The 25,923-nt window shown below is 41.9% G+C and overlaps 1 protein-coding gene and 3 non-coding genes across 4 annotated transcripts in view; all 4 read right to left on the bottom strand.

Annotated features, from left to right (window-relative positions):
• Positions 1-1,896: 1,896 nt before the first annotated feature.
• Positions 1,897-2,009, bottom strand: LOC140277650 (U5 spliceosomal RNA). The gene has a single exon (XR_011909150.1). It is a non-coding gene; the product is annotated as a U5 spliceosomal RNA (small nuclear RNA).
• A 423-nt stretch (positions 2,010-2,432) lies between these two features.
• On the bottom strand, positions 2,433-2,616 carry LOC140277629 (U2 spliceosomal RNA). The gene has a single exon (XR_011909133.1). It is a non-coding gene; the product is annotated as a U2 spliceosomal RNA (small nuclear RNA).
• A 196-nt stretch (positions 2,617-2,812) lies between these two features.
• LOC140277651 (U5 spliceosomal RNA) lies at positions 2,813-2,926 on the bottom strand. Its single transcript, XR_011909151.1, has one exon. It is a non-coding gene; the product is annotated as a U5 spliceosomal RNA (small nuclear RNA).
• Positions 2,927-21,664: 18,738 nt separating this feature from the next.
• The window catches only part of LOC140276761 (SH3 and multiple ankyrin repeat domains protein 3-like), a 96,462-nt gene continuing 92,203 nt past the window's right edge, over positions 21,665-25,923 (bottom strand). The window contains exon 5 of the mRNA XM_072371557.1: positions 21,665-25,468. Within this exon, the coding sequence (XP_072227658.1) occupies positions 24,871-25,468 (598 nt within the window). The 3' untranslated portion in view covers positions 21,665-24,870. The remainder of the gene's footprint in view (positions 25,469-25,923) is intronic.

Below are 25,923 nucleotides of genomic sequence, written 5' to 3'. Positions count from 1 at the left end.
GATCTAAACTCTAGTGCTTCCTCTAAAATAATTTCCTTTCTCAATTTAGAAATGTGTGTGTGTAAGTCACAACACCCGTGACACCAAAACGGCTTTCTTTTCTTTACACTCTGCACTATGAGCACACACACCAAATCAGAAAGGCTTTTTTCTCTCTTTTCTACATTATGGACTGTGGGGACACAAAACCGCTCTCTCTTTTTTTTTTTTGATTGTGTGCCAGGGCATTGTCTCACGTATTAGATTATGCTTAAGATACGAATGGGTTTATCAGTCACATCAGAATCCATACATACTGATCCTCCCGTAATAAAATGGTCGGATCTTATCAAACACACTTTGTTTCTTGTGACAATCAAGTCAGCGAAACAGCGTAGTCCTTCTTAGACTCCATAAAATCAGATGTGTTTTTAATACAAGAATGTGGACTACCTTTTTTAAAAAACCATAAATCACAACACCCGTGACACCAAAACGGCTTTCTTTTCTCTACACTCTGCACTATGAGCACACAGAGTGGGAATAGTGACTCTACTTTATAGAAGTGTGAAATCAAAGACAAGAGCCCAGAGTATTTTATCCTTCTTAGACTCCATAAAATCAGATGTGTTTTTAATACAAGAATGTGGACTACCTTTTTTAAAAAACCATAGACAATGGGAGGAAATGTGGCCCCATTTATCGATATGGAGTGGCTCAAATCAAAATAAAAATGATGGTGTGGCCATTCTAATTAAAAATCCGCATGTTCTGGTGAAAGATAGCACAGTGGTGAGAGACGGACGGGCACTTTTAGCACACTTGAATTTTATGGGGCAAGACTTTAACTTCTTAAATATTTATGCTTTCAATGGAAAAAATTAAAGGTATGACCTTTTAGAAGATATACAGCTTTACATGCTAGGGCAAGTACCTTTAGTTGTAGGAGGGGATTTTAACTGTATTTTGAGCAGGAAAGATAGAAAAAGAGCAGGGGTAGATTTTAAAGTGGATAAGACTTCGATTTTACTTCAGGGCATATGCAGGGATTTTAAGCTTACTGACTGTTTTAAAACCATGCATCCCAGAGAGGAGGGCTTCACCTGGTTTAGTCATGATGGCACCAGAGCCTCTCGCATTGATTATTTCTTTACTAGAGATTGCTCACCCACTGATGTTAGATTAACCCCTGTTTTCTTTTCAGACCACCTTATGCTCTCCTGCACCCTTTCACCCCCTTCTGGTGTGATGGTAGGAAGTGGTCTGTGGAAACTCAACTGTTCCCTGTTGGAGGATGAAATCATAGTCAGTCAGTACAGGGAATGTTATAAAGAGTGGCAGACCCTTCAAGACCTCTATGAAACACATGCACAATGGTGGGAAATGGTGAAGGAAACGACCCAGACTATTTTTAAACAGCAAGTTAAACGTGAAAAAAGGAAAGAGAATAGATGTATGATGGGACTACAGACACGCTTACAGCGCTACTTTAAACTAAATCAGTGTGGCATAGACTTTAAAGAAGAAATCAAAGATGTCAAAAAGGAAATGTCAGTTTTAGCAGAAATAAAGAATAAAGGAATTTTTGTAAGAAGCAGGGAGCAGGAAATTGAGCAAGGTGAAAAATGCACACGGTACTTTTTTAAGAAAGTTATAAATAAAAAGGAGTGTATTCAAAATCTAAAAAGAGAAGATGGGTTTTTAACTAAATCCACACAAGAGATGATTGAAACTGTACATACCTTTAATAGTAACATGTACAAAGAGAAACCAGTGCACTTGGAAACATCAACAGAAATTTTAAAATTCGTTGACAAAACCGTAAAACAGAATGCACACTTGACACAGGATTTTACTGCTTTAGAGTTGAAAAAATGCCTAACAGGTTTTAAGAGAAGTCGAGCTCCGGGTTTAGACGGGCTTCCTGCAGAAGCCTGCCAAAAATAGAAACAACTCATTAGTGCTGCTCTCCACGGAAGTCTTTAGTAAAAGGCGAAAGACTTGTATGTTATGAAGAGAAACCGGAGTACGATTATCCGTCACTGCGGGAGCAGGGCATCAGGCTAGTTGGCATAGCCACCTTCCCCATGGTGAGCTTTGCTTGGTTGAGACGCTTGCTCCCCCCCCCCCCCCCCCCTTGCTCCTCGGCTGACCAAGTAGGAACAATCGGGCCCTATTCGATGGCTGCCTTGTCTTTCACTCTGTGCAAAAGACAAGGCAGCAACAAAAACACCACGGGAACACCGTATTGAGGCTTTGTTCTGACCGCTCATTCGGTGTCGCGTTTCTTTCAAGCAATTCTCCCGGTTAGCCCGCACTCGGCTCGCTCCCAGAGCCGTGTTAAAGTCTACTTCGCATTCACTCTCTTTTCTCAGCAGATTAAAAGAAAGTTTCATCTTGGGCTCCCTGAAACTTCCATCCTGCACCGCTGTTTGCTTTTTCACAAGAGCAGAGGAAAGCGCACCGTTCCCAGCGGCACTGCAGTACTGGGTCGATGCTTGGAGTGAACGGAGCAAGCTTCTTTTTCAACTCCTATTCTTAAAAATCCATTTAATATGTAGTCCTCGTATAGAGGACATATTAAACTGATAAGAACAGATACTACACTTGATCTTAGCCAAAAGGCCGAGAAGCGATAACTGTCCACTGTTTCAGGTCCAAGGGCCCTTGCTGGCACAATGCGCACTTGTAGCAGTGTTCCTTTTATGGCCATAGGTGGCCAGAGTGTCACGTTGCACCTCCGCCCACCCGCTGCACTGAGCACTCTTCAGCCCTTTTAAATGGTATAACTTTGCACTCCCGCATGCTCCAGCAAGACAGACAGAAAGGGCTTCACCCGCAAAGGTAAAGCCTGCCAAAAATAGGAACAACTCATTAGTGCTGCTCTCCACGGAAGTCTTTAGTAAAAGGCGAAAGACTTGTATGTTATGAAGAGAAACCAGAGTACGATTATCCGTCACTGCGGGAGCAGGGCATCAGGCTAGTTGGCATAGCCACCTTCCCCATGGTGAGCTTTGCTTGGTTGAGACGCTTGCTCCCCCCCCCTTGCTCCTCGGCTGACCAAGTAGGAACAATCGGGCCCTATTCGATGGCTGCCTTGTCTTTTACTCTGTGCAAAAGACAAGGCAGCAACAAAAACACCACGGGGACACACCGTATTGAGGCTTTGTTCTGACCGCTCATTCGGTGTCGCGTTTCTTTCATGCAATTCTCCCGGTTAGCCCGCACTCGGCTCGCTCCCAGAGCCGTGTTAAAGTCTACTTCGCATTCACTCTCTTTTCTCAGCTGACTCTTGGGATTTTATCTATAAAATTAATTCCTTCACTCAAACTATGTTAAAACTGCTTTGTCCTTCATATTTACCATGTCTAGAAAGATTTAAACAAAAAAAACAACGTTGGACTTTGCAGTAAAAGAAAGAGCAAATCTAAAGTTTCAGGAATCCGAGAATAAGCTTACTTTCATGAGTTCTTCACGATTTCGGATTTTGCTATAAAATGAATTCCTTCACTCAAACTAAATTAAAACTGCTAAACCGCTAATCTGTTACATGTAAGGCAGATGTCAAATTCACCGAAATAGGATCTAAGGGTATTCGGCCAATCGAGCTGTAGCAGCTTTGGTAAAAGAGTATAAGTTGAAGAGTTTGTGAATAAAGGTGTGCGCACACATAGTGAGCTGTAGGAAAATAGGCAGGGAGCAATGCCGGCCGGGGTATATGTTCTTGTATGTTGTCTGACTGTTTGATTTGAATGTGTTGTGTAAGTGTCCTGTTGAATGTTACATGTTTGGGCTTTGACACTTCACTGTGGTTGTTAACTGTGTGGTGTGTCCTGAAATGTTACATGTTTGGGCTGTGTGACATGCTTAATGCTTGTCAGTAGCTACCCACTTATTCATATATAGCAACTGACAACATAAGAAGTCTGGACATACTTTGAATCAGGAATCCGAAAATAAGCTCTATTTTACGAGTTATGCACGAATTCGGATTCTCCTATAAAACGAATTCCTTAACTCTAACCAAGTTAAGACTGCTTAGTCCTACATATTTATTCATGTCTAATCAAGTTTCAACGATAAACAACGTTGTACTTTGTAGAATGAGAAAGAACTTCTTCAGCAATAAGCATCTCTCGACATATGACGAAATACAGATTTTGCTATAAAATTAATTCCTTCTATCAGCCTGACTTAAAACTGTTTGTCCTCCTTATCTATCCACTTCAAATCAAGTTTCAACAATTAAAAAAATTTTGTAGTTTGAGAAAGAACAACTTAATCTTCAGCAATCAGTATAAAAAGTGGGTAAGAAAAGGTGCAAATGCCAACCATCCATCACTAAAAGGTGGAGCGGAAGTATTCGGCTGCAAGTAGGTGTGAATGTCCATCCATAATTTGTAAAAATCGGGGAAGAAAAGGCTCGAAAGCCCGACTATACACCATCAACAGCTGGAGAGGAGGTGTTCAAATGCAAGAAAGTGTGAATGTCCACCCATAATTACTGCAAAATGGGTAAGAAAAGGTACGAATGCCCAACCATACATCATCAAAAGCAGGAGTGGATGTTTTCCGCTGTAAGAAGGTGTGAATGTCCGACCATAGTTGGTAAAAAGCGGGTAAGAAAAGGTGAAAATACCCGACTGTACACAATCAATAGCGGGAGCGGAGTTGTTCGGCTACTAAAAGGTGTGAAAGTCCGACCCTGGTTTGTAAAAAGCGGGTAAGAAAAGGTGCGAATGCCCGACAATGTATGATCAAAAGAGGGAGCGGAGGTTTTCGGCTGCAAGAAGGTCTGAATGTCCAAAAATAATTTGTAAAAACCGGGGAAGAAAAGTCTCGAAAGCCCGACTATACATCATCAAAAGCGGGAGCGGAGGTGTTCAGCTGCAAGAAGGTCTGAATGTCCATCAATAATTGCTAGAAAACATGAAAGAAAATTTTCAAATATCACACCACACATGATCATAAGCGGGAGAGGAGGTGTTCAGCTGCAAGAAGGTGTGAATGTCCGACCATAGTTTGTAAAAAATGGGTATGAAAAGGTGCGAATGCTCAACCATACATCATCAAAAGAGGGAGCGGAGGTGTTCCGCTGTAAGACGGTGTGAATGTCCATCAATAATTACTGAAAAATGGTAAAGAAAAGGTGCGAATGCCAGACCATGCATCATCAAAAGAGGGAGCGGAGGTGGTCCGCTGTAAGACGGTGTGAATGTCCGACCATAGTTGGTAAAAAGCGGGTAAGAAAAGGTTAAAATACCCAACTGTACACAATCAATAGCGGGAGCGGAGTTATTCGGCTACAAAAAGGTGTGAATGTCCGACCATAATTGCTGAAAAATGTGTTAGAAAAGACTAGAATACATCATCAAATGTGGGAGAGGTGGTGTTCGGCTGCAAGAAGGTGTGAATGTCCAGCCATAATTACTCACAAACGGGTAAGAAAAGGTAGTATTGCCAGACCACACATGATCAAAACAGGGAGCGGAGGTGGTTCAGCTGCAAGGTGTGAATGTCTGACTAAAGTTTGTAAAAAGCGGGTAAGACAAGGTGCGAATTCCCGACAATGCATGATCAAAAGAGGGAGCGGAGGTTTTCGGCTGCAAGGTCTGAATGTCCTACCATAATTTGTAAAAACCGGGGAAGAAAAGGCTCGAAAGCCCGACAATTCACCATCAAAAGCGGGAGCGGAGGTGTTCAGCTGCAAGAAGGTCTGAATGTCCACCAATAATTACTGAAAAATGGTTAAGAATAGGTGCGAATGCCCGAACATACACCATCAAAAGAGGGAGCGGAGGTGTTCCGCTTTAAGAAGGTGTGAATGTCCGACCATAGTTGGTAAAAAGCGGGTAAGAAAAGGTTAAAATACCCGACTGTACACAATCAAAAGAGGGAGCGGAGTTGTTCAGCTACAAGAAGGTGTGAAAGTCCGACTATGGTTTGTAAAAAGCGGGTAAGATCAGGTTCGTATGCCCAAATATACACCATCAAATGCGGGAGCGGAGGTGTTCGGCTCTGAGTAGGTGTGAATCTCCAACCATAATTGCTGAAAAATGTGTTAGAAAAGGTAAGAATGCCGGTCCCTACATCATCAAAAGCGGGAGAGGTGGTGTTCGGCTGCAAGTAGGTGTGAATGTCCAGCCATAATTACTCACAAATGGGTAAGAAAAGGTAGTATTGCCAGACCATACATGATCAAAACAGGGAGCGGAGGTGGTTCAGCTGCAAGAAGGTGTGAATGTCTGACTAAAGTTTATAAAAAGTGGGTAAGACAAGGTGCGAATGCTCGACAATGTATGATCAAAAGAGGGAGCGGAGGTTTTCGGCTGCAAGAAGGTCTGAATGTCCACCCATAATTCCTGAAAAATGGGTAAAAAAATGGTGTGAATGCCCAATCATACATCATCAAAAGCAGGAGTGGATGTGTTCGGCTGCAAGAAGTTCTGAATGTCCAACCATAATTTGTAAAAAACGGGGAAAAAAAGGCTCTAAAGGCCGACTTAACACAATCAAAACTGGGAGCGGAGGTGTTCGGCTGCAAGGTCTGAATGTCCTACCATAATTTGTAAAAACCGGGGAAGAAAAGGCTCGAAAGCCCGACAATTCACCATCAAAAGCGGGAGCGGAGGTGTTCAGCTACAAGGTCTGAATGTCCACCAATAATTACTGAAAAATGGTTAAGAAAAGGTGCGAATTCCCGAACATACACCATCAAAAGAGGGAGCGGAGGTGTTCCGCTTTAAGAAGGTCTGAATGTCCGACCATAGTTGGTAAAAAGCGGGTAAGAAAAGGTTAAAATACCCGACTGTACACAATCAAAAGAGGAAGCGGAGTTGTTCAGCTACAAGAAGGTGTGAAAGTCCGACCATGGTTTGTAAAAAGCGGGTAAGAACAGGTTCGTATGCCCGAATATACACCATCAAATGCGGGAGCGGAGGTGTTTGGCTGTGAGTAGGTGTGAATCTCCAACCATAAATGCTGAAAAATGTGTTAGAAAAGGTAAGAATGCCGGTCCATACATCATCAAAATCGGGAGAGGTGGTGTTCGGCTGCAAGTAGGTGTGAATGTCCAGCCATAATTACTCACAAATGGGTAAGAAAAGGTAGTATTGCCAGACCATACATGATCAAAACAGGGAGCGGAGGTGGTTCAGCTGCAAGAAGGTGTTAATGTCCGACTAAAGTTTGTAAAAAGCGGGTAAGAAAAGGTGCGAATGCCCGACAATGTATGATGAAAAGTGGGAGCGGAGGTTTTCGGCTGCAAGAAGGTCTGAATGTCCACCCATAATTCCTGAAAAATGGGTAAAAAAAGGGTGTGAATGCCCAATCATACATCATCAAAAGCAGGAGTGGATGTGTTCGGCTGCAAGAAGTTCTGAATGTCCAACCATAATTTGTAAAAAACGGGGAAAAAAAGGCTCTAAAGGCCGACTTAACACAATCAAAACTGGGAGCGGAGGTGTTCGGCTGCAAGGTCTGAATGTCCTACCATAATTTGTAAAAACCGGGGAAGAAAAGGCTCGAAAGCCCGACAATTCACCATCAAAAGCGGGAGCGGAGGTGTTCAGCTACAAGGTCTGAATGTCCACCAATAATTAATGAAAAATGGTTAAGAAAAGGTGCGAATTCCCGAACATACACCATCAAAAGAGGGAGCGGAGGTGTTCCGCTTTAAGAAGGTCTGAATGTCCGACCATAGTTGGTAAAAAGCGGGTAAGAAAAGGTTAAAATACCCGACTGTACACAATCAAAAGAGGGAGCGGAGTTGTTCAGCTACAAGAAGGTGTGAAAGTCCGACTATGGTTTGTAAAAAGCGGGTAAGAACAGGTTCGTATGCCCGACCATACACCATCAAAAGAGGGAGCGGAGTTGTTCAGCTACAAGAAGGTGTGAAAGTCCGACCATGGTTTGTAAAAAGCGGGTAAGAACAGGTTCGTATGCCCGAATATACACCATCAAATGCGGGAGCGGAGGTGTTCGGCTGTGAGTAGGTGTGAATCTCCAACCATAATTGCTGAAAAATGTGTTAGAAAAGGTAAGAATGCCGGTCCATACCTCATCAAAATCGGGAGAGGTGGTGTTCGGCTGCAAGTAGGTGTGAATGTCCAGCCATAATTACTCACAAATGGGTAAGAAAAGGTAGTATTGCCAGACCATACATGATCAAAACAGGGAGCGGAGGTGGTTCAGCTGCAAGAAGGTGTTAATGTCCGACTAAAGTTTGTAAAAAGCGGGTAAGACAAGGTGCGAATGCCCGACAATGTATGATCAAAAGTGGGAGCGGAGGTTTTCGGCTGCAAGAAGGTCTGAATGTCCACCCATAATTCCTGAAAAATGGGTAAAAAAAGGGTGTGAATGCCCAATCATACATCATCAAAAGCAGGAGTGGATGTGTTCGGCTGCAAGAAGTTCTGAATGTCCAACCATAATTTGTAAAAAACGGGGAAAAAAAGGCTCTAAAGGCCGACTTAACACAATCAAAACTGGGAGCGGAGGTGTTCAGCTGCAAGGTCTGAATGTCCTACCATAATTTGTAAAAACTGGGGAAGAAAAGGCTCGTAAGCCCGACAATTCACCATCAAAAGCGGGAGCAGAGGTGTTCAGCTACAAGGTCTGAATGTCCACCAATAATTACTGAAAAATGGTTAAGAAAAGGTGCGAATTCCCGAACATAAACCATCAAAAGAGGGAGCGGAGGTGTTCCGCTTTAAGAAGGTGTGAATGTCCGACCATAGTTGGTAAAAAGCGGGTAAGAAAAGGTTAAAATACCCGACTGTACACAATCAAAAGAGGGAGCGGAGTTGTTCAGCTACAAGAAGGTGTGAAAGTCCGACTATGGTTTGTAAAAAGCGGGTAAGAACAGGTTCGTATGCCCGACCATACACCATCAAAAGAGGGAGCGGAGTTGTTCAGCTACAAGAAGGTGTGAAAGTCCGACCATGGTTTGTAAAAAGCGGGTAAGAACAGGTTCGTATGCCCGAATATACACCATCAAATTCGGGAGCGGAGGTGTTCGGCTGTGAGTAGGTGTGAATCTCCAACCATAATTGCTGAAAAATGTGTTAGAAAAGGTAAGAATGCCGGTCCATACCTCATCAAAATCGGGAGAGGTGGTGTTCGGCTGCAAGTAGGTGTGAATGTCCAGCCATAATTACTCACAAATGGGTAAGAAAAGGTAGTATTGCCAGACCATACATGATCAAAACAGGGAGCGGAGGTGGTTCAGCTGCAAGAAGGTGTTAATGTCCGACTAAAGTTTGTAAAAAGCGGGTAAGACAAGGTGCGAATGCCCGACAATGTATGATCAAAAGTGGGAGCGGAGGTTTTCGGCTGCAAGAAGGTCTGAATGTCCACCCATAATTCCTGAAAAATGGGTAAAAAAAGGGTGTGAATGCCCAATCATACATCATCAAAAGCAGGAGTGGATGTGTTCGGCTGCAAGAAGTTCTGAATGTCCAACCATAATTTGTAAAAAACGGGGAAAAAAAGGCTCTAAAGGCGGACTTAACACCATCAATACTGGGAGAGGAGGTGTTCGGCTGCAAGAAGGTGTGAATGTCCATCAATAATTGCTAGAAAACATGAAAGAAAATTTTCGAATATCAAACCACACATGATCATAAGCGGGAGAGGAGGTGTTCAGCTGCAAGAAGGTTTGAATGTCCCCCCATAGTTTGTAAAAAATGGGTAAGAAAAGGTTAAAATACCCGACTGTATACAATCAATAGCGGGAGCGGAGTTGTTCGGCTACAAGAAGGTGTGAAATTCCAACCATAATTTGTAAAAATTGGGGAAGAAAAGGCTCGATAACCCGACTATACACCATCAAAAGCGGCAGCGGAGGTGTTCGGCTGTAAGAAGGTCTGAATGTCCACCCAAAATCACTGAAAAATGGGTAAGAAAAGGTGCGAAAGCCCAACCACACATGATCATAAGTGGATGAGAAGGTGTTCGACTGCAAGTAGGTGTGAATGCCCAACCATAATTTATCAAAAGCGGCATCAGCGATGTTCGGCTTGTATTTATCAATGTCTAGATAGATTTTTTTTAAAAAAACGTTTTACTTTGCAGTAAAAGAAAGAGCAAATCCAAAGTTTCAGGAATGCGAGTATAAGCTTGCTTTCATGAGTTCTTTACGATTTCGGATTTTGCTATAAAATGATTTGCTTCACTCAAACTAAGTCAAAACTGCTTTGTCCTTCATATGTACCCATTTCTACATATATTTCAAGCATAAACTTCCTCATATTACCCTGAATGAGAAAGAACCACACTTGTGATTAAAACATACGCCCTTTTTTAGGAGTTCTGCATGATTTGGGATTTTATCTATAAAATTAATTCCTTCACCCAAACTATGTTAAAACGGCTTTTACCTTCATATTTATCAATGTCTCGATAGATTTAAACAAAGAACAACATTGGATTTTGCAGTAGAAGAAAAAACAAAACTGAAGGATCAAGAATTCGAGAATAAGCTTCTTTTCATACGTTCTGCATGATTTGGGATTTTATGTATAAAATTAATTCCTTCACTCAAACCAAGTTAAAACTGCTTTTTCCTTCAATATGTACCAATTTCTACATATATTTCAAGCATAAACATCCTCATATTACCCTGAATGAGAAAGAACCACACTTGTGATTAAGCCATACGTCCCTTTTGATGAGTTCTGCATGATTTGGGATTTTATCTATAAAATTAATTCCTTCAGTCAAACTATGTTAAAACGGCTTTTACCTTCATATTTATCAATGTCTTGATAGATTTAAACAAAAAAACAATGTTGTACTTTGCAGTAAAAGAAAGAGCAAATCAAAAGTTTTAGGAATCCGAGAATAAGCATATTTTCATGAGTTCTGCACGATTTTGGATTTTATGTATAAAATGAATTCATTCACTCAAACCAAGTGAAAACTGCTTTTAACTTCATATTTATCAATGTCTAGATCGATTTCAACAAAGAACAACATTGGATTTTGCAGTAGAAGAAAGAACAAAACTGAAAGATCAGGAATCCGAGAATAAGCTTCTTTTCATACGTTCTGCATGATTTGGGATTTTATGTATAAAATGAATTCCTTCACTCAAACCAAGTTAAAACTGCTTTGTCCTTCATATGTACCAATTTCTACATATATTTCAAGCATAAACATCCTTATATTACCCAAAATCCGAAATCGTGCAGAACTCATGAAAGCAAGCTTATACGCGGATTCCTGAAACTTTAGATTTGCTCTTTCTTTTACTGCAAAGTACAACATTCTTTTTTTTTTTTAAATCTTTCTAGACATGGTAAATATGAAGGACAAATCAGTTTTAACATAGTTTGAGTGAAGGAATGCATTTTATAAGCAAAATCCCAAATCATGCAGAACTCACGAAAAGCTTTTTTTCGCTTTTCACTGCTTTTTACAAAGTTTGGTCGGACGTTCACACCTTCTTGCATCCGAACACCACCTCTGCCGCTTTTGATCATACATTGTCGGGCCATTGCACCTTGTCTTACCAGCTTTTTACAAACTTTAGTCGAACATTCACACCTTCTTGCAGCTGAACACCTCCGCTCCCGCTTTTGATGGTGAATTGTTGGGCTTTCGAGCCTTTTCTTCCCTGGTTTTTACAAATTATGGTAGGACATTCAGACCTTGCAGCCAAAAAACTCCGCTCCCTCTTTTGATCATACATTGTCGGGTATTCATACCTTTTCTTACCCGCTTTTTACAAACCATGGTCGGACTTTCATACCTTTTAAAAGCCGAACAACTCCACTCTCGCTATTGATTGCGTACAGTCGGGTAATTTAACCTTTTCTTACCCGCTTTTAACCAACTATGGTCGGACATTCACACCTTCTTACAGCGAAACACCTCCGCTCCCTCTTTTGATGGTGTATGGTTGGGCATTCAAACCTATTCTTACACGCTTTTTACAAACTATGGTCGGATATTCAAACATTCTTGTAGCCGAACACATCCACTCCTGCTTTTGATGATGTATGGTTGGGCATTCGAACCTACTTGTTGCCCGCTTTTCATTAATTATGGGTGGACATTCACACCTTGTCGCAGCCAAACACCTCCGCTCCCTGTTTTGATCATGTATGGTTGGACATTCGCACCTTTTCTCACCCGCTTTTTAGTATTGTCGGCGATTCACAGCTTCCTCTCCACCATACTTGTATAGTAGGATATTAACACCCACTTGCATCCGAAGACCTCTGCCCCCACTTTTGTTGATATTTAGTCGGTCATTTGCACCTTACCCGCTTTTGGCAAACTATGGCCTTCTTGAAGCCAATCAACTCTGATCTCGCTTTTGATGATGTAAGGTTGGGTTTCAGACATTGCTTCACCTGCTTTTCACCAAATATAGTCGGACATTCAAACCTTCTTGCAGCTGAACCACCTCCGCTCCCGCTTTTGATCATACATTGTCAGGCATTCGCACCTTGTCTTACCCACTTTTTACAAACTTTAGTCGAACAGTCACACCTTTTTGCAGCCGAACACCCCCTCTCCCGCTTTTGATCATGTATGGTCTGGCAATACTACTTTTTCTTACCCGTTTGTGAGTAATTATGGCTGGACATTCACACCTACTTGCAGCCGAACACCACCTCTCCAACTTTTGATGATGTATGGACCGGCATTCTTACCTTTTCTAACACATTTTTCAGCAATTATGGTCGGACATTCACACCTACTCAGAGCCGAACACCTCCGCTCCCGCATTTGATGGTGTATAGTCGGGCATTCTCACCCTTTCTCATCAGCTTTTTGGAAATTATGATCTGACATTCACACCTACTTGCAGTCGAACAGCTCTGCTCCCGCTTTTGATTATGTTTGGTTAGATATTCGAACCTTTTCTTAACTGCTTTTTACAAACTTTGGTCGGACGTTCACAATATCTTGCAGCCGAACACCTCTGCTACCGCTTTTGATGGTGTATATTCGGGCATACGAACCTTTTCTTACCCGCTTTTTACAAACCAAGGTCGGACTTTCACAACTTCTCTTAGCTGAACAACTCCGCTCCCTCTTTTGATCGTGTACAGTCGGGTAATTTAACCTTTTCTTACCCGCTTTTTACCATCTATGGTCGGACATTCACACCGTCTTACAGCGGAACACCTCCGCTTCCTCTTTTGATGATGTATGGTTAGGCATTCGCACCTTTTCTTACCCATTTTTCACTAATTATGGGTAGACATTCACACCTTGCAGCTGAACACCTCCTCTCCCGCTGATGATCATGTGCAGTTTGATATTCGAAAATTTTCTTTCATGTTTTCTAGCAATTATTGATGGACATTCAGACCGTCTTACAGCTGAACACCTCCGCTCCCGCTTTTGATGGTGTATAGTCGGGCTTTCGAGCCTTTTCTTCCCCGGTTTTTACAAATTATGGTTGGACACTCAGACCTTCTTGCAGCCGAAAACCTCCACTCCCTCTTTTGATCATACATTGTCGGCCATTCGCACCTTTTCTTACCCGCTTTTTACAAACCATGGTCGGACTTTCACACCTTTTAGTAGCCGAAGAACTCCGCTCCCGCTATTGATTGTGTACAGTTGGGTATTTTAACCTTTTCTTACCCGCTTTTTACCAACTATGGTCGGACATTCACACCTTCTTACAGCAGAACACCTCCGCTCCCTGTTTTGATTATGTATGGTTTGACATTCACACCTTCTCTCACCCGCCTTTTACCATGGTCGGCCATTCACAGCTTCCTCTCCACCATACTTGTATGGTGGGATATTCACACCCACTTGCATCTGAAGACCTCCGCCCCCACTTTTGTTGATATTTAGTCGGTCATTCGCACCTTACCTGCTTTTGGCAAACTATGGCCTTCTTATAGCCAAACACCTCTGATCTCGCTTTTGATGATGTAAGGTTGGGCATTCAGACCTTGCTTCACCTGCTTTTCACCAAATATAGTCGGACATTCACACCTTCTTGCAGCCGAACACTTCCGCTCCACCTTTTAGTGTTCTATGAGGCATTCACACCTTTTTTTTCACCGTATTTTATAGATTATGGTTGGAAATTCTCACACACTCTCATCCGAAGACCTCTCCTCCCGCTTTTGTTAATATATAGTCGGGCATTCGAACCTTTTCTTACCCGCTTTTTACAAATTATGGTCGAACATTCACACCTACTTGCAGCTGAATACTTCCGCTCCACCTTTTAGGTATGTATGGTTGGCATTTGCACCTCTTTTTATACTGATTGCTGAAGATTAAGTTGTACTTTCTCAAACTACAACATTTTTTTAATTGTTGAAAATTGATTTGAAGTGGATAAATTACGAGGACAAACAGTTTTAAGTCAGGCTGATAGAAGGAATTAATTTTATAGAAAAATCTGTACTTCGTCATATGGCGAGAGATGCTTTTGCTGAAGAAGTTCTTTCTCATTCTACAAAGTACAACGTTGTTTATCGTTGAAACTTGATTAAACATGAATAAATATGAAGGACAAAGCAGTCTTAACTTGGTTTGAGTTAAGGAATTCGTTTTATAGGAGAATCCGAATTCGTGCATAACTCGTAAAATAGAGCTTATTTTCAGATTCCTGAAGAATGAGTCTGGTTCTTTCTCATAATACAAAGTTTGTTGTTTATTGTTGAAACTTCATCAGAAGTGAAGAAATAAATGAAGGCCTATCAACAAATGTGGGATCTAAACTCTAGTGCTTCCTCTAAAATAATTTCCTTTCTCAATTTAGAAATGTGTGTGTGTAAGTCACAACACCCGTGACACCAAAACGGCTTTCTTTTCTCTACACTCTGCACTATGAGCACACACACCAAATCAGAAAGGCTTTTTTCTCTCTTTTCTACATTATGGACTGTTTGTATTTCACGTTTATGTCAGAAAAACAGTAACAGTGAATGTCTGAGTCAGCTTTTGGTTTGAATTTGATCTCGGATGTTGGAATCATTTCAGGTTTGTCTGCATTGATCTGATGGGCTCCACCTCACTGTGGGCTTTAATCAATGAAACCTCAGCTGTAACGTTAACTCCTCGGTCAGTTTATGATTCAGTGGCACAGAGTGGAGAATCTGTGCCACCTACTGTCAGATATTTAACAGCGTTGGGTGTGAACGGTCACATTTTGTCAGTTTGTGCTGCATTCAGGTGTCTCGCTGACCGCTTGTTGTGCTTCATTTGATGAGCCCGATGACACTGAGGCTAAATAAGTCTCTATCCTTGAAAGTGGTCATGTGATGCAGAATGAATCCGAGGACAGAACAGGAAACTAGATTTCCCAGTGTGGAAACACTGCTGACCTTTTGCTTGTTTCTGATTGGCTGAGAAGTCCTTTGACAGGCGTATGACCTCATATCAGGTGGGACCTGGCTCATTTGGTTTAATCTGTAAATGACTGTTTTCTGCAGTGTGTGTGTGTTTGTGTGTGTAAACAGCTGCAGGTTTGTGGTCTCAGCTGGTTTTCATTGGACCGGTTCTGTTGTAGGACGCCACTCAAATCTATAAAACCTCCAATTAAATCCCAAACAGACAATTTACAGATCTCTTTATGATTGATCGCTAATTCCTGGCAATAAACAGGTTTATTTTCAGCTGATTCCACCCTTAAAAGTGAGTGCTGGTTCAGTGCTTTCTACTAAAATGGGCTGATTTTTAATTTAAATGAAAGGAAACCTGAATCTGGATAGTTTCTTTTCTGAGTTTTCATCAACAAACTCCTGCCAGAAGATTTCTTTCTAACCTGCATGGTGATTTAAAATCAAATGATGATGGCATGTTAATATTTTTCACATTATTACACTTTGTATTTGTAGTTAAAAGTTCATTTATCCTGTTGATATCACTGAGATAAATGCTGAGGAAGACTTTTAACTATCAAGGATAAGCTGATATTTGCTCACATTATTTGTATATTTCATAAACGCAGCTCAGTTTGTGCATTTAATTCACATTTACCTGCATGAAATTAGTTCACCAGCAGAAATGTTGAGCTGTAACACCTGATTAACAGCATCTGTGTGTGAAAAGCAGGTAAATGGAACCTGAATTGTTTCTATTCTTTTCGCTAACAAGGATTTTTTATTAACCTAAGTTGCCTGAAAATGTTAAAGACAAAACTCGATCAGATCTAATAACGAGTTAAAGTGAACTTGTATTGTTGAAACAATTGCTGGTCTTTTCCAGATTAAATATTGGTCTGACTCTCTGAGCTCCAGCCAGGATTTTCCATTTGTTTCTAGTTGAAAACTGTGATTATTGTGGCCTGAACGTTTCTTTTCCACTGATGCATTTTTCCTTCAGTCATACTGCTCTTGTAATGGAAATGTGGAAATAATTTCAACAGTTACTCCTCCAGATAAAATCTCATGACTGAAAAATGAGTGTGTGCTGCCAACAACAGGCTTCTAAGAGATGATAAAGGGATAATTTAAGCATTAATCACTGGTATAATGTGCATGGCCCGAACAAAAACACTTTAATCCAAAGGCAGAGGGTAAAGAAAAAGTTTGCCGTGTAGCTCGGGATACAAATAATCCAGAAAAACTTATTTTACCAAGTGACAAACCTGACTGAATGTGGGCTTCGTCTTTAACTGTTCGATGACATGAAAAAACATTATTTTTTACTTCTCCTTTAAAGCATCCCTCGAGAATTTGGTAATTGTGTTGCTCTTTGTCTCCCCCTATAGGTGTGGATTGTAACACCACAGTCATAAAAACTGATCTATGTGAGCCCTGCACATCCTAAGTTATGTTGACGAGGCCACAAAAACGACTGTAGAGCAGAATGGTGGAAAACAAAGTCATGAGCTTCGATATTTCAGCGTCCGGGCACTCCAGGGCAGGTTCAGGTCGAGGAATGTGTATAACAAAAGTCAATGTACTACAAAACAAGCCAGAAACGCAGATTTTTGGGGTTCACAAACTTCTCTAGTGTTGCCTTAAAGTTACAACAGGAAAAGTGGACATTATAAAAATATTCTCTGTTGGTATCAAATGGTTTTGCTTGAATCATTTTGCTTTTGTGACCTTAGAATGAAATATTTGAATCTCTTTATGCAGCAAGTCCTTCATCAGTATCAGTGCCGGCATTTTGCATTGTTTTTTGGGATTGACCTGATTTTAGCCCTGCCTGGAAGCTCCATTTTCACTGTCGGGTAACAAAGATCTACAAATCCTAGATACTAGTAAATAACCGTGTTTCTAATAATCTCTGTGCAAAAACGTAAAACTTAAGCATGTTTGTGTGATGACTTCTGTACAGGCTGTCGGTTTAATATACGAGTTCAGATTTAGTTACTGAACCTGCTCCTCTTTTAGTGTTTAATTAGTATTTTAATATGTTGTCAAGTAATACAAAATCCTACTTATTTGGAGGAATTATAATCATAAAAAGCTTTGATAGAACTGAGCCCACACTAAGCTGTGGGTGTTCAGTAGCTAAAATAAGTTAAAGGATAAAAGGGTCGGCCCTCTGAAACGGGACTTATGTGCTGTAGATAGATTTTTAGATTTGTTGATTTTTAATCAACAACAGAAAACTTTGTATTTAAGACCACTCTGGAGATTGAAGGGTGGAAGCTGTCGCAGAAAATGAGCTCTCAATGATGGAAAACATTTGTGGAGCTGTTGAGGAGGAAAATGTGAAGATGTTTAGTAGGCCTGAAACGATTCCCCAATTAATTAGATTGCCAAAAAATCCTCGATACAAATTATCTGCCTTGATGCTTCTTTTAACTCCCACCAACATGTTCTGCTCAGTGGTTTCACACCCACAGTTATTACTGTCACACCATGTGCTGCGTTTGTAGCAGCTTGATTTTTACGGAGAAAACCAGAGAAAACAACGAGGAGCAAAACATGTCTAAAGTTTGGGAGCATTTCAAAGAAAAGAACAATACTGAACAGTGTGTCCATTGTAAAAGCCAGTTAGCTTAGCACGATAGCACAACGTCAATGCTACAGCATTTTAGCAGAAAGCAGCCAGTTCACATATCGAGTCCATGGAGTAGAACAAACACAAGAGAACATTTCATGTTAACATTTTAATGGAAATCAGTCGGCTTATTAGCTGAGAAGGACGTTAGCAGAGACCAGAAGAAAGCTGGCAGAGACCAGAAGGAAGCTAGGAGAGACCAGAAGGAAGCTGGCAGAGACCAGAAGGAAGCTGGCAGAGACCAGAAGGAAGCTAGCAGAGACCAGAAGGAAGCTAGCAGAGACCAGAAGGAAGTTAGCAGAGACCAGAAGGAAGCTGGCAGAGACCAGAAGGAAGTTAGCAGAGACCAGAAGGAAGCTGGCAGAGACCAGAAGGAAGCTGGCAGAGACCAGAAGGAAGCTGGCAGAGACCAGAAGGAAGCTAGGAGAGACCAGAAGGAAGCTGGCAGAGACCAAAAGGAAGCTGGCAGAGACCAGAAGGAAGCTGGCAGTGACCAGAAGGAAGCTGGCAGAGACCAAAAGGAAGCTGGCAGAGACCAGAAGGAAGCTGGCGGAGACCAGAAGGAAGCTGGCAGAGACCAGAAGGAAGCTAGCAGAGACCAGAAGGAAGTTAGCAGAGACCAGAAGGAAGCTGGCAGAGACCAGAAGGAAGTTAGCAGAGACCAGAAGGAAGCTGGCAGAGACCAGAAGGAAGTTAGCAGAGACCAGAAGGAAGCTGGCAGAGACCAGAAGGAAGTTAGCAGAGACCAGAAGGAAGCTGGCAGAGACCAGAAGGAAGCTAGCAGAGACCAGAAGGAAGTTAGCAGAGACCAGAAGGAAGTTAGCAGATACCAGAAGGAAGCTGGCAGAGACCAGAAGGAAGCTAGCAGAGACCAGAAGGAAGTTAGCAGATACCAGAAGGAAGCTGGCAGAGACCAGAAGGAAGCTAGCAGAGACCAGAAGGAAGCTGGCAGAGACCAGAAGGAAGCTAGGCGAGAACAGAAGGAAGCTAGCAGAGACCAGAAGGAAGCTGGCAGAGACCAGAAAGAAGCTGGCAGAGACCAGAAGGAAGTTAGCAGATACCAGAAGGAAGCTAGCAGAGACCAGAAGGAAGCTAGCAGAGACCAGAAGGAAGCTAGCAGAGACCGGAAGGAAGCTAGCAGAGACCAGAAGGAAGCTGACAGAGACCAGAAGGAAGCTGGCAGAGACCAGAAGGAAGCTGAGGCTTGGGCTGGGCGGTAGAGACACCTTTTCACTTCTGTCCCATTTTTTTTTTTTTGGGACAAATGGTGGCTAATTTCTGTAGAAATGTCACTGGCACACCCCCGCTGTCACAAGCACAGCATCATGTTGTCCATAATGTACCTCTGCCCATTGGAGCAGCTTCAGCCTGTAAGCTGTTAATGTGAACTATTATTCTGAGTCACATCAAGTCCAGCCAGAATAAAAACGGCTCATTTTATCAGACCATGTAGTATCTGTAAAAGCACAGACTGCTGGTTAAGGTGTGGCGTTAACGGCTGTTGTTTCACTTTCTGTTTCTGAGTCACTGTGTTGAAAAATATATATTTTTGGACATGTGATCCAGACCTGATTGTGGCTAAAAGCTCGTTCTTAATATACATTTTTCTCTTTTAAACAGTTATTATTGCAAAAATATTTCTTATCCGATTACTGGATTTATCAATGAAATAATCTATAGAAAACTCTGATACTCTTTGCCTCAGCCACTTCAACCTGATGATATGAACAGCCACAGATGTGTTTTTTTTAGTGAGTTAAGGCCATTTGCAATGGTTGCCATCTCCAACTTGACCACTAGGTGTCACACTTTTTTTTTTTTTACTGTTCCGTTAACTGGTGCAAACAGCTGTTTATTCAACCACCTTTAAACTGAGAAATGCTCACAGAGAGAAGACTGAATCACTCATATTTGTCTGTAGGGTTAGCATTCCAGCGATTACTCGAGTAGTCAGACATGTTTGTTCTCTGCTAGCGTCCTTCTCAGCCAACAAGCCGACTGATTTCCATTAAAATGCTACCATGAAATGTTCCCTTGTGTGTTCTGCTCAGATGTTCTCTTTTCCTTCGTTTGAAATGGAGAAAACTGTCCCCGTTTAACCTAAAATAACCCTGGATCTGGACTCCCTGGAACAGCAGCTGATCATATTCTGCACATCTCTGTCTGTGACAGACTGTGAGACTGAGTCAGACACTGATAAACAAACTGAGCAAAGGGGGTCAATGAGGAATTGTTTCGGCCCGTCTCGCCATCAGCTGACGGCACAACAAGGTGTCTGAATGTTCCCTTCCAGCTCAGAGCAGCTGGATATTACAGCTTAACTGTCTGTTGTACATGATGCACTGCAGCTACAATCTTCTACCATAAAACATGTGCTGCAGACCGTACAGTCCGCCGTAATGTGCTGTACACAGACTATGTTTTCTGTAGCTGTGATTGCTGGTTTCAATAGAAATGCGTCAATATTGTCCAGCTTTGGGAAGCATGATTGCAGCTCGGTTCAGGTACTCAAATCAATAAAATCCACATAGATGCAGCAGATCCGTCTTCATGGAAACAGGCACCGAAACATTGTGCTTTAGAGTGGAGTCGATGGGAGAGGCTCTAACATCCCTGTTCCTCCATTTATAATCAGATAATAATTCAAACAAGAGGGAGGGTTAATCATGTGATGGGAAGCCAACGGTTTTGAAACTATCTGAATATGGTTGAAACCAGGAGTTCATGTCACAAGACGGCGCTTGTCCTCTTAATTACTGTTTGAAGGAAAATGTGACTCTAAAGAAGCTGAAATTAATAAAATGGCTGTTTTTTTTTTTTACCTTGGATGGAGCTGAGAGTGTCTCCTTGTTTCCAGAGTTTTAGTGTACGATGTTAAAAGATGTCCCGTCTCTTTAAGAGTTGTTGCTTTTAATGTAGTTGGTGTGTGTCCAGAGTAGGAAATGTTGTGTTTTCGAGCATAAAGTGCATCAGCTGGAAATGATTCCATAACTAAGTCCTACAACTTCATGTAGGAGTGGGTAACATCAAACTAATTAGATGGATTTAACTTGGACAGTATGTAAAATATTTCAGACTCTAAAGTTTTTACAACTTCTACAAAAAGTTTACGTTCAGTTATACTTTTTAACATTTATTAAAAGTATATATTGTACAGTACTTAGTCTTGATCCAGCCCCCATTTCTCTACATATTGCCAGGAAATGGTAGAGAAGACTCACTGAAACATGATCAAACATGAACATAAACCCAGAATCTGAGGCAGAAACAGAGTTTTTTTTATCAGTTCTCAGCAGCTTTAAAGTGAATATCTGGTCTGAGCTCCTTTATTCTCCAACACAGCCTGAACCCTCAAGACAAGCTTTCTGTCATTTCTTTAAGGAGTCTTCAGGAATAGTTCTCCAGGCTTCTTGAAGGACATCCCAAAGCTCTTCTTTGGATGTGGGCTGCCTTTTGTTCCGTTCTCTGTCAGATGATCCCACACTGCTTCAATAATGTTGAGGTCCGGGCTCTGGGGAGGATTCATCCCTCCATAAGACCTGTTGCCACTGATTTTCAGTCCACTTCTTGTGTCATTTGGCACAGCTCAGCCTTTTCTCCCTGTTTCCCTTCCTTAAGAATGGCTTCTTGACAGCCACCCTTCCATGGAGACCATTTCTGATGAGGCTTGGGCCAACAGTAGATGGATCAGCTGAAGGTCCAGATGCATCTCTCAGGTCCTGTCAGGTCACAGCTGGATTTTTTCCTCTTTCTTAAGGACATCACTTTCAGATCCTGTTCATGTGCTGTAGATAGTTTTTTAGGCCTGACACTTCTTCTTTTGTCCTCCACTTGTCCAGTTTCCTCAAATGTTTTAAGGACCCACTGCACACCATGCTGAGATATGCCAAGTTTTCAGCTAATAGCTCTTTGGGAATCACCTTGTTGCTGCAGAAATCCTATTTTCTGTCTGTCAAACTGTGTTTTCTTTGCTGTTTTTCATAGATGCAGCTAAAGAAATGGGAACAAATGATGTGTCTTTGTGACAGGCTGCTGGTAACAAAGTGCCTAAAGATCCAATTTAAAACGGCTTCTTTGCTAAGTTGTCTGTTCTGTGTCGACACAACACTGGTTCATCCCTTGAGTTAGGAGCCTTTTTTCTGCCTGAATGCTTCATAGGCAAATCAGTGAAAAAGCAGAAAATGTCCAAACAAAAGCTTTGAAAGACCTTCAGAAAGCCTGGAGAACAATTGCTCAAGACCTTTTTAAAAGATTACAGGAAGTCTGGCTGCTTGGAGGGAAAATCTAAAGAAATGAGGGCTGGATCAGGACTTTTGGACTGTAACTTTAGCATATTGCTGCTATAAGCACAATTTCTTAGTTGGACACAGATTTGATATATTTACAGTTGTAGTTCATCAGTTCTTCAGGTATGTAACTGTTGCTGTGTGTCAGCAGTCGACTGTTGGCTTGTGGGCGAAAGAAGAACGTGTCGAAGAATCGGTGTTTGTTGAAATGTGGAAACACAGCATTAGACCTGGTGGAGGATGCACTCCTGGAGCACTTTAGTTTGTTTTAATGATGTCAACAGCAGGATTTAAAACTCTTACAAATATATTAAACAATCTGCCTCTAACTATATTGTTGTTATAAACCATTTATTACATGTTTATATTCTTCCCTTTATAGTAAAAATACACCACTTATTCAGCTGTCTGAGGATATTTCTGCTTTGATTATGAACTAAAGATTTCACTCAAGCTCGAGTGACTGACATACTGTAGTGTGTGTGAATACATGTGAATGACAGTGGTTCTAGTGCAGATTTGACATAAGTCTTGATTGATTAAGGTAGAAAAATCCCCACTTAATTGTCATTACCTTCTGTTTTTGTGCTTGGGCTCATAAAAAAGCAGCATCCCTTCTTTTCTTAGCAATGATATAAAATGATATTGACCAAATTACACCCTGTCTTTTGATTTGACCGGAAAGTCTTTGAATTTCACAAGTCAAACAAAGTGAGATTAAATGTAACCGGGCAACTTTGTTTAAAAATTTATATTAGGAGGAAACTCCCCTTATGGCGGGAATGAAAATCCCTTATATGGCAGGGAGGAAACTCCATATATGGCATGTTCCTGTGAGATGTTCAGGGCATCATGGCCACGTGCGATTGATTAACTTAGGGGGGGCTGGTTCATGAGTTTCAGGTGTCGGAAGGAGGAAGATATAGGAGGGGGAGGAGGAGGTTATTCTCTGTACAGATGGCTTTAAACAGATAGCACCATGTACAATAAGCCCTCGATAAGCAGGTTAAAAACCAGAGAGGTTGGAGCTCTGCTGCAGCTCTCCCTGAAACACACAGCACATCAGCACAAATCACACTCATCGACAAATCATCATGAATTCCAAAACTTCACCTACAACCTGGAAATTCAACTCATTGTCAAATCATAAGGAACTCAAAATCTTTTTCCAGACGAGTATAAGCTCTGTAAGTCATCACCACCACGTTATTATTACTTGTTATTCATAAATTCTAAATGATCTGCATCAACATATGAATTAATGTCAGAATTAACACAAAATCTTCATGAGTTATATTTGAAAAAATGCTAAGTCACAAGAACTTTCTGAAAAGAGTAACATCCTCAGGTGTTTAAGGTCCCAGAAGCTCACCAATGGTCCAGCTAAACTTGACTGGGGAAGCAGAATGGCACAAGGAGGAGGAGAACCCGTCTCGTTATAATAAGTCAGCTCTTTGATCGGCGAATTTTCACATGTCGTGACCGGCAGCAGAGCTTTGCGTACAGCTGACAGGGCTTTGGCATCAAACCCCCCCACAAAAAGTAAAGACTTTATTGCATTTCTACCAATAGGTCACTCTGAACCTGTCCAAATGGAACTTACACAGCTAATATTTGGAAAAATAAGCCCAAAGGGTCACTCAAAGCGTTAAAATCAAGATCAGTTTTAGTCTATTTCTTCACCAACTTCTTATATCTGAGTATTTGTTGGACTTCTAATCTTTGGTTGGACATAACAAGCAGTTTGAATAGGAGCAACTTGCTCTCTTAATGGATATTTTAACTGTTTTCTTCTTTTTTTTTTTTTGGTAGATATTTTAAATTTTTCTATACATTTAGTGTTATTTAGAGATGTTTCATGATGGTTTCAAGTTGCCATGAAAAGGCTCAAAATTTGAATTTCTTTTATAACTGAACCTGCGGAGCCCGGTTTGCTCTGATTGGTCAGCTGCCTGATCAGGCTCCGCCCACCACTGTTTGAAAATAATGTCAAAGCATTTTGCTTTTCTTCATTTTCTGAACCGTTAGTCTGACGGAAACACATTTCTGTAAAACTATGGCGAAAACTTTCACTACATATTCTGTATAATTCTGTTTTTATTTTGTTTTTAGTCCAGTTTGTTCTTAAATATAACTTTTACGAACCTCCTGCTTTCTGGTTACTTTGTGCTGTATTTGAGGCCTTGTGGCTGACGCTTTGGTTAACTCGTGTTATTATTGTTCTTGTCATTTTCTTCAGTTTAAGAAAGTATTATTTGTAGATTAACGTAATTCTAGCTTTGTTTTTGTCATAAAAAGTGTGTCCAGCTTACATAAATGCATTGAAATCACATACGAGTAGTTTTCTTGTTTTAACAGCGATTAACAGCTTTGTTTGAGAGTTAACTTTAAAAGCTTGTTGGTGTTGGTTGGACTAATTGAGTTCTTAAATTCCACAGAAGCTGGACGCAGAGGTCGGTGCCGCCAGTCGTTGAGCCGCTGATTAAAGAGCTGATGAGCCAAAGTGTCTCTGAGAGTTTGGCGTTGGTGAAAAAGTCTAAAGATTCAGTCACTACTTAGATATTCTATCAAGGAGAGATGGCCTATCATCTGACCAGAGGTCAGGGGTTGTGAAGTCACAGTTCAGGATGCCTAGAGGTGATTGGCTGGAGGGAAGAGGTCAAGTGGAACCATCCAGCAGCTGTCTGAGGGCCCTCTCGATGTTGATTCGGTGTCCCAGTCTGGTGACCCCCAGCTCCACGTAGTCGTCCTTGCTGAGGGCGGGGAGATGGGAGCCTTCGATCTCGTGCTCCTGGAAGCGCTGGCGGTGTTCGGCCAGGCCCATGCTCTCCAGCCAATCACCCACGTCATATTTATTCCACAGGTTGAGGGGCCGCTGCCTCCATGGCCGAAGGGCCAACAAGGGCCCGCTGAGGACCGGAGAGGGGCAGGGGGAGGCGTGGGGTGAAGGCGAGGGAGAGCGGGATCTGGTTCGTGCGCTGGCGCTTCGCATCACAAAGCGAACCTCCTTCGGTTCTGATGGGAGGCTGAGACTGGACGACTTCAGGATGGTCAGACCGCGACCAGAGCTCAGATCTGGCCTTTCAGAGCAGGGGGCGGGGGATGATGAGGGGAGCCCTACCGACCTATCAGAGGGGGAGGGAGAAGGGGAGGGGCTTTGGCGGGTGACGGGGTAACGACTTCCTGGTCGGACCGTGTAGCTGGCGCCGAATCCTCGCTGGGAGATGGTGTGAAGTTCACCGAGGCTGGAGAACAACCTGCAGCAAATCAGAGGCCACATTGGTTATACAACACCGCCACAGTCTAAGCTCCACCCCCTGTTAGCTACCATTTCCTGTCAAGCTTCTCCATTACCTCACTGAGGTTTACAAACACAGGGAGTGGAAATTAGACGTGATTTTATTAATTTCCACTGGTGAATGATCATGTGACACATTCAGAAATAAAGGAAGTCAAAAGCAACGCCTCCCCAGACTGTTTCACGTCATCATGATGAGAAATGTAAAGCTTGAAAGGCCTGCTGCGATTGGTTACTGTGAAGCTCCGATTAGCCACTGAGGTGGAAGCTCTCATGTTTATGAAAAGAAAACAGATGGGGGTTTAAACTCAGATTGTTAGCAGTTAGTCGTCTGAAAGGAGGCGAACATCAGTGAACTGTTAGGTCATGAAGATTCGTCTCTGAGCAAAAACAAGAAATGTTTACCAGAGATAA

Source organism: Leuresthes tenuis, unplaced genomic scaffold (assembly GCF_036924035.1).
Source record: "Leuresthes tenuis unplaced genomic scaffold, fLeuTen1.0.hap1 SCAF_19, whole genome shotgun sequence".
Taxonomy (NCBI): domain Eukaryota; kingdom Metazoa; phylum Chordata; class Actinopteri; order Atheriniformes; family Atherinopsidae; genus Leuresthes; species Leuresthes tenuis.
The sequence above is the reverse complement of the archived record's forward strand: the minus strand, read 5'-3'. Positions and strand labels throughout refer to the sequence as shown.